This window comes from Rana temporaria, chromosome 2 (genome assembly GCF_905171775.1).
Source record: "Rana temporaria chromosome 2, aRanTem1.1, whole genome shotgun sequence".
NCBI classification, from domain to species: Eukaryota; Metazoa; Chordata; class Amphibia; order Anura; family Ranidae; genus Rana; species Rana temporaria.
In genome coordinates, this window is record NC_053490.1 from 231,262,792 (window position 1) to 231,271,545 (window position 8,754).

At 40.1% G+C, this 8,754-nt stretch overlaps 1 protein-coding gene across 1 annotated transcript in view; it reads right to left on the reverse strand.

Annotated features, from left to right (window-relative positions):
- Nucleotides 1-7,446, reverse strand: part of IMPG2 (interphotoreceptor matrix proteoglycan 2) — a 97,969-nt gene extending 90,523 nt beyond the window's left edge. The window contains exons 1-2 of the mRNA XM_040336602.1: nt 7,054-7,446; nt 2,745-2,990 (exon numbers count right to left, since the gene is read on the reverse strand). Coding sequence (XP_040192536.1) covers nt 2,745-2,990; nt 7,054-7,132 — 325 coding nt within the window. The 5' untranslated portion in view covers nt 7,133-7,446. The remainder of the gene's footprint in view (nt 1-2,744; nt 2,991-7,053) is intronic.
- Between the last annotated feature and the right edge of the window lie 1,308 nt (nt 7,447-8,754).

The following is an 8,754-nucleotide window of genomic DNA, read 5'->3' on the forward strand; positions in this document are numbered from 1 at the left end:
CCCCTCAAACACCGCAAATTGTTCGCTATTCATGATTTACGTTAAAGCACTGGCAAGTCATGAAGATCAGACATTACCAATTTTGATGTCACAATCTCTGACTCTGAGCCAATCAGAGGGAGTTTTGAATTCATTGATAGAATACAAAGCTGCCATGAATGGCTGAGCACCACTCAAACCGACACTATTTTGTTCTGGGTGTGAGGCAGGAAGGTGTAGTCCCGTACCCAGAGCACTGTGTTGTATATCGTATGTAGCCTGAACTACATACAGTTAATACAGCATACCCAGTGGGCCACACATGTTGGTTGAAGGAACAAGTTCCTTTGGGTCAGCTTGGCCCAAACAAACTATTTAAACTGAAACTAAAGCTGGAGATTAGCTTGAAGTCCCTACTGGGACCTAGGACAGGGGCCCCCTAGACATCAAGAGGGACTAGGGGGAAGGGAAGAAAGGGCCAAATTGGCATAGTGTAGCACAATTTTCTTAAGTAGAATACAATATAAAACAAATGGCACTCACAAGTGGGTGAGGGGAGAGAGAGGATGACAGGTCGCAGAGGATTTGTAGTCCGGTAGTAAGCTGGGATCTGTGTAATTGTCTGTGGTGGAGAAGAAAGCCGGCATTGTAGGGAGCGGGATGAGCCTGGAATCCATGCAGGGAGACTGGTGTCGGGCTACCTGTGTGGCCCTGATGGTAGATCCAGAAATCGGATGTCCCCCCCAGAGACGATGTGTCCAGCAGGAGTAGTAAGAGGAGATGTCAGTTCATCCGCTGTGTGAGCCAATAGGAATGCGTTTCCGAAGCTAGCCACACCTCTTTCATCAGTCTGATGAATGGACAATCACACAGTTCCCAGCTTACTACCAGACTACAAATCCACTGCGACCTGTCATTCTCTCTTTCCTTCTCACCCGCTTGTGGGTGCAATTTGTTTTATATTTTGTTTTACTTAATAAATTCTGCTACACTATGCCGGTTTGGCACTTTTTTCCCTTCCCCTTTAATAATCTATCATCTGTTATATGACAACTTACAACTACAGGATGGGCACACTGTTAGCGCTGTAGCGTTTTATGGTTAAGTTTCTATATCAAGAGTGACTAACTATTCTGGGCAGGGACAGGGGTATTCTCCACTTGTTTCCATGGAAGGTTACGTGTCAATCAGTTTTTGGGAGGGTGATGTACAGCAGAGCTGCCCATCGGCATGTGCATTTTGGTGTGTCTAGAGATGAATTTAAGTCATCGTATTTTACAAACATTAAGTTACTTTATTTCACCAAAGATACATTTTGTAACTTAAGCTCGCCACTTCCTCAGTATAAAGGTGAAGTTATGTAATTGTATCTATAGACATCTGTGTGTCACCTTTAAACTGAGAAAGTGGCCAGTTCAAGCCACAAAACATGTTTTTTGTTAAATAAAGTATCTTGATGTTCATAAAATACAATGACTTCAATTCATCCCTAGACATACCATAATACCCATTCCAATAGGTGCCTTTGCCAGTAGGAACCACTGATGGGTTTGTTACCTTCTCTCCAACAACAATGGCTCTAGGGGAACTCTAATACACATTTGTTGGAAATGTCTACTTCTGCATTCATTTTGGGTAGAAATCCAAAGACTAATCAAAAAACTCACAGGAATAGTACTCATGGACGACCCCACGGCCCTTTTCCTATACATGACTGTGCTACCCAAGACTCAGCACAAAAAAATCCCCGCTCATTCACCTTATCAACAAAGCGAGATCATGCATACCACTGAAGTAGAAGTAGAGTACTGAACCTCCTTCTTTAGGCCTCTGGATTTCAGTAGTTAATGAGATCAATCATATGGAAGGTCTTACTGCCACTGACTCATAGGGAAGACAAATTTATTTGCACCTGGTTTTACTGGAATTATTTCCGTTTCACACAGGAAACCCTTCTTGCAACACATCCTGAGCGTATTACTAGGACTTAATCAGATATTCAAAGAAACTCCTGGCTTACATTTCTGCTGACTGGACCTCAGGCAAGGGACAATCAGAGGGAAGCTCTTTCCTGGAGTTCCCTCTTTTTCCTTCTCACTTTTTCCCCTTTCTTCCTTGCCATACCTCCAACTCCCACAAACAAACAAAAATCCCACATGCTAACCTTGTGTCTTCAACACAGAAACACTATAAGGATTGACCTAATTTCTAGCAAAACCTAGAACTTAACACCAGAATGTGTGTCCCTTCTATTATATTTAAACATTTTCGTAAAGACTGTATTATATCACATGTGCTTCAAGAACATGCTATACTTAAGCAAAAAAAAAAATAAATTGACAATTTACAGTGTGTTACAGTAGACAGTTATGGCTGACATTCAGTGAAATACCACATACTCACTTTTTTACTAATTACGTATTACGCATGTATAACTGTCTGACATGTATGACAGTTACGTTAATATTTAGTAGTAGTATTTTGTTTAGACAGTGTCAGGTGCTATTTATGGAAGCTAACCACAGAAGGTATACGCCTAATACAGAGTTCATCATCAGAATTAATCTCCCTAAAGATCCCTGTAGTGCTGATTAATGCTATCTGTCACTAATACATTGGAGCTTTGGAAACTTGCCTGATACACAACCTATTTCACTGCAGAACTATAATAATCATACTTGACATGCTTTTTTTTTTTATAACTGTCTTTATAAAATAGCATTTGATTCTGTACATTTCTGTTGTATTGAACACAAGTAGCTTACCTCTAAGCTTAAAAAAATTCATATGATTGACAAGGGCCTGATCAAATGTTTCTTCAGGGCACACTTTGACTCCACTAGGAAATAAAATGGCCCTCTTTTTTCTCTTCAGGAAACCCCTGTAGTGTTGGCTTTCTGATTCAGCAATAGGTGGATTGCTTTCTGGCAATAATCCACTCCCTTCTTCCAGCTCATGCTGCACGTCTGTAAGTCCTCTATATACAATACCATCAGAAAGTGTTCCCGAATCTGCAACAAGATGGGGCAAAAATGGAAATCATGAACTCCTCAAACCTGTAAAGTAAATCTTAAATGAAAAAAAATTATACAATACAACCAATATTTACCAGTAGTGGTAGAGAAATAAAATTTAGATTACCACTTGCTCTACCACAGGACACATTTTTATATATTTGTCAAAAATGGTTATAGATCTTCATGTAACATCTAGAGAAAGTTATTTAACAACTTAGGATATTGTATGGATAACGGGAAGCACGGGTCTAATGGGACCATAAAGATTTCAGAGGTGGTACTACTGACTTGGGGTTGTCTTTCTGATCAAAGCTTTGCTACTTTCTAAGCTCCTGACCATTACTCAGCAATGAAGGAAGAATGAGCATGACAGTCTTGCACCTTTAAAGTAGATCTAAAGTAAAATTGAAAATACACAGTAGATATTTCCCTTTCCCAAGCTGACCTTCGATATAGGCATTAACAGCCATGGGAGCTGCAGAAATAAATTTTAGGAGCTTTGATTGTCTGCTTACTAGTGGATCTCTGCTTCTGGGTCTGATCTGAAACTTAGATCTGTGTGTTGGCAGAGGCATTCTTTGGCTGACTTTGCCTGATCTTCTATTCAGTACTTCTGCCAGCTCATTTATCTTCCCCCAGTTGTGGCTCAGGCCTTGGAGCAGTGAATTACCAGTAACACGATTATAAGTATTTCCGCACTTCCTGGCAGTCTTAAGCCCTGTACACACGATCGGAATTTCCGATGAAAAAAGTCAGACTGACTGACTTGGAGTAATTCTATCGGAAATTCCAATGAATTCCATCGGAGTTTAGATAGAGAACATGTTCCCTTTTGCTCCGATGGAATTCCGTCGGAATTCCGATGTGATTTTGGTCGGACAAAGGTCCGATCGTGTGTACGGGGCTTTAGTGTTGGCTTAGGTTATAGAATATCAGGGAAGAGGGAAATAGCTAAGTTTATAGTATGACGTTAGTTTCGAACCGGCAGGTATAGAAGACATAAATTAATGCAGCCCTGTGTTGGTCACTAAATTATTAAATGTATTTTGTAAATGCAAGCAGTGTAAAGCACCTGAATTTGACCCAGTATCAGTTTCTTACTGTTCATTTTACAGCAGAGCTTAGACTGGAAAAGAAAGCCCAAGCAGTCATATGTTTATGTGTTGATGGAACGTGCTGGACGTGCTGGTAGGAGGAGAGAGCTGTGTGATAGAGAGATGAGCTCATCAGTCAGCTGCTTCTGCTTTCACTGTCTAGTCACAAGTTGGGGGGTTGAGGGCAACTTGAGGCTAATTGACAGCGGTAGAGAAAAACAAATCAAGTCTCCTGCCCTATTAGATAGAGCTGTGCTGTATGGAAAAACTGTGTAAACGTAAAAGTTAATGCACAGGACAAATTATTTGGCAGGTAAATCAGCTCCTTACATGTGTTCCATTGTGTATTTAGTTGTTTGCCTGGAGCTCAGCTTTTAAAAAAAAATGTCAGCAGGGGAAGCACTCATATTTCCTTTCTGACAGCTTTGCTTTAAAACGAAATCAAATAGAAGATGAATGTGCAAAAAGAAGAAAAAAATGCTTTAATATGTCAATTGTCACTTGTCAGATTATCAGAATAATCAACATTCTGTTGCAGACATATATAAAACTTGCTCAAGCTTAAAAATGCCTGCATACTATTTCCTAAATTAAATATACTCTCTCTAAAAGCATTTATTATTTATAACACACAACTTAACTTAATTAAAAGGCTAATACTAGACCAAAATTGTTATGTACCAGCAAGTTTCAGAATGCATTAGTTCTATCAGAGACCCCTCGATGTTCTCGATGCTTTGGTCTCCTAGTCCTCATGTTCCACTAACAATCCAGACTTCCAGATTGCTGCTCAGATGTATTAATTGGAAATAATCTAAAGTAACCAGTCAAATTACTTACTGCGCTAACTGTCATGAATATGCACTAGTAAACTCTCTTTCACTGTGTAATATTAGGGGAAAAGGTCCATTGATAGAACAGCCTGAGTCAGGAATTTTTAAATATGCTTTACCCGTCTATTAGAGACTGTATGACAAAGGAATACGAGTTCAGCATTTTTGGCCACTTTCCTCTGAATTCACACAGTGTGCCAAATTTTAATTAATAACATAAGCATGTTTCTTTGGTTCTGTTTGGCTGAATATTATTATCATTGTGTTGTTGTTCTTCAAAAAGCTGCCCTTTAAAGAACCAATGTACCTAAAAATAAATAATTAAACCCTGTGAGTGAATTAAAGAGTGGAAAAGTGATATGCGGCCAACCAACACCTCCTCTTCTTAATTATTGTAGGTCTGTAGGACAAGTTAACCAATAGATTCAGGATGTCCTAGCTGTTGGAGGCAACACCAGTTACTCCCTTTCTAAGGTTTTATTCTCTAGCCAGGCAAGTTCCATGTTCTTATGGCCAAAAGTGCCTTGTGATTATACAATTATGTCATTCCTTTTGGACTAAGTTCATATACATTCTCACTTATGTAAATGTGAAATTAAAAATTTCAGACATTTTTACATATTTACCTATGAATGTCATTAAAATCCTCTCTTTTAGTATTGAGCAATGACTCGCTAAAATCTTCTATACAATAATATAGCACCTAAAATTATTGCAGACTCACTCAATCCACTCTACAAACTTTCTGCCATTGCAGTTTCTGATTGATTTAACATTTTTACCAAAAGTCACACACAAACTGATCTATAGCTTATAGTAGTATTGCCATTATGCAACAGATAAATGCAAACAACTCTTACCAATACCAGCAATGGTTTCATGTCTCACTAGCTTTAGTAATGCAGAGGTGCGCCATATTTATAAAGCCCTGTACACACGACCGGTTCATCTGATGAGAACGGACCGATGGACCGGTTTCATCGGTTAACCGATGAAGCTGACTGATGGTCCGTCACGCCTACACACCCTCGGTTAAAAAAACGATTGTGTCAGAACACGGTGACGTAAAACACAACGACATGCTGAAAAAACGAAGTTCAATGCTTCCAAGCATGCGTCGACTTGATTCTGAGCAAGCGTGGATTTTTAACCGATGGTTGTGCCTACTAACGGTCGTTTTTTTCCCATCGGTTAGGAATCCATCGGTTAAATTTAAAACAAGTTGGCTTTTTTTAACCGATGGTTAAATAACCGATGGCGCCCACACACGATCGGTTTGGACCGATGAAAACGGTCCATCAGACCATTCTCATCGGTTTAACCGATCATGTGTACGCGGCCTAAGAGAACAATATATAGAAGAGGAACCTCTTCGTTTTACTGCTTGAAAGGCTTTTTAAACTTCATAGTTACCGTATTTATCGGCGTATAACACGCACAGGCGTATAACACGCACCCTAACTTTAAGTGGGAAGTTTCAGGAAAAAAAAAATCCACAGCCCCCTGCGTATAACACGCAGGCACAGTTTACCCTCTATTTTTAGGGTAAAAAAGTAAGTGTTATACGCCAATAAATACAGTATATATGTTATCATGTTGGCAGCAGAAATTATTTGATTTCCATGTTATATCCATGTTTTTTTTGATGAGTCCTTTACAGCAAAAAAAGAGAATGTAAAAAAAAATTCAAATGGTTTTCAATGGACACTTCAATATTTTAATTTTGTACTTTTATATCTAACAACTTTTTTAAAGTAAAGCTCACATAAGTAATGCAGAAATTTGTTGAAAGTATACCATGCCAACTGGCAACGTTATCAGCATTTGGAGACAACATCCTAATTGAGGTTATGGATTCATAAGACAAAAGGTTTACATGACAAGTTAGTGAAAAGTAGTTGAGAACTAGTAAAAAATTTAGACTATAAAGTACTGTGCTATCATTAATAGTGTAAACACAATTTATATTAAATACATCCCTATTTTTGGCAAATAAAATATACATACATGTAGTATGATACAACATAAAAAAAGAACAATTCTAAATAAATATTTAAATTGATAATAAAATAACTTGTTCGATGCAATATCTTGCCATAGGTAGGTTTTTGTTATAAATCCAAACATTACCTGTTAAAGTTTGTAGCTGTCCTTCCAATATCGTCACAAAGAAAAATCCCAAAAGTATTTTCCAAAAAAAATTAAGCATTCTTCTCACTATAGTTACAGAAGAAACAAAAACAATAAATGTATTGTTATTTTACCATGAAGGTAAAATTATATGAAGGCTAAGTATGAATAAAGATAAAAAATATTGTACAAAATATAAAAAAAACAGTCTTCCAACTTAGTTTAGACTGGCAGCTAAATGGCGAGTGACAACTCCTTAACAGATGGGAGAGAAGGCTTAATCTGCACTGGTAAGCTCTTTAGCAGAGCCTGTCAAGTTGTAAAGAGACAGCCCATTGATAGGAAGAGCATTTTACACCTAATTAAACTTGTTTATTGTTCATTCAGTGTCGCAGCAGTTTGTGCAATAGCAATTCCCAGATGACAAGAACAAATAAATGCTAAAGCGGGCAATAATCATTAGCCAGTGGTTAGATGCTGGTAAAAAAAAAGTTTTTTTTTGGGGAGGTTTGTTTTATTTTTATGTCAACATCAGATATTTAAAATATATGTAGGCAACAACATAGGGACACATGTGTAATATAAATCGAGGGGCATATCAAACACCCACTATTTTTTATCTTCAAAGACCATAATCTCTTTGACATATTCACCTGAGTGCTGCTGCCCAGTGTTGTCTGGTATAAAGTTCAGAAGGCACCATAAATAAGTCAATATTTAAGGCCCAGTCACATTATTGCCCTGCCATAATGCAACAATTATAGTAATCAGTGGTGGCCAGTCCATAAGGTACGCAGGGGCAGAGCCCCCCTAATCAATGCATCCGGCCCCTAATCTACATGCAGGACACCGGACGCATTGATTTCAATGTTTTTTTTTTGGAAGCACAAGTAGATCCTGAGGCTCTAACTGGCTTCAAAAATGGGTGGGCTCGGGGCGCAGAGCACTGCGCCCTGAGCCCACCCAGTTGTGTGCCAAAAACAACTTAATATTTGCATTTGTCTTCCTGATTCTCCTCCCGGCCAATCAGGAAGCGTGTCTTAAGACCTGATTTTCTAAGAGGAGAAGCGACCGTATTGGCTGCCGAGGAGAAACCCGAGAGGAGGAGGAAATGCAGAGGAAGCTGCTGTGAAGCCACCGAGGAGGAGACACAGGAAGGAGCCGAAGCTGTCGTGTCCTAGATGGGGTAAGTGCGGGGCTGGTGGGCAGATGAGCCAGCGATGACCGAACAGTGTGGGGGGGGTGGCAGGTGTTTGTTTGCCCCCCCAAAAAAATGTACCACCAGCCACCACTGATGGCAATACTCATTACATGTGTTCAGGGCAGGACTTAGGGTGGTGGGGGCCCCTGGGCTTGAGTGTTGAAGGGGCCCCCTGGAGCCGAGAATTGGGGGGGATCGAAGATGTTGAGCGGGGGGGGGGCGAATTGAAGTTGTTGAGCGGGGGGAAGCGCATTAAAGTTGTTGAGCGGGGGGGGATTTTGCAGTTGTTGAGGGGGGGAGTGCCTCTCACCTGTGCCAACAGCCGGGGCCACAGACTGTCATTAGCCCGGCTGTCGGCTATCTTCCCTTCAGCAGCCACAGTCCTCCACACACCACTCCGGTTCCTCCTGCTTCCGTGCTGCCTCCTCTTGCAGTGCGGGAAAATTAACCCTTTCGCGGGACTGCGGGAAGAAGCTGTCTGTGCGGGAAAGTCCCACAGA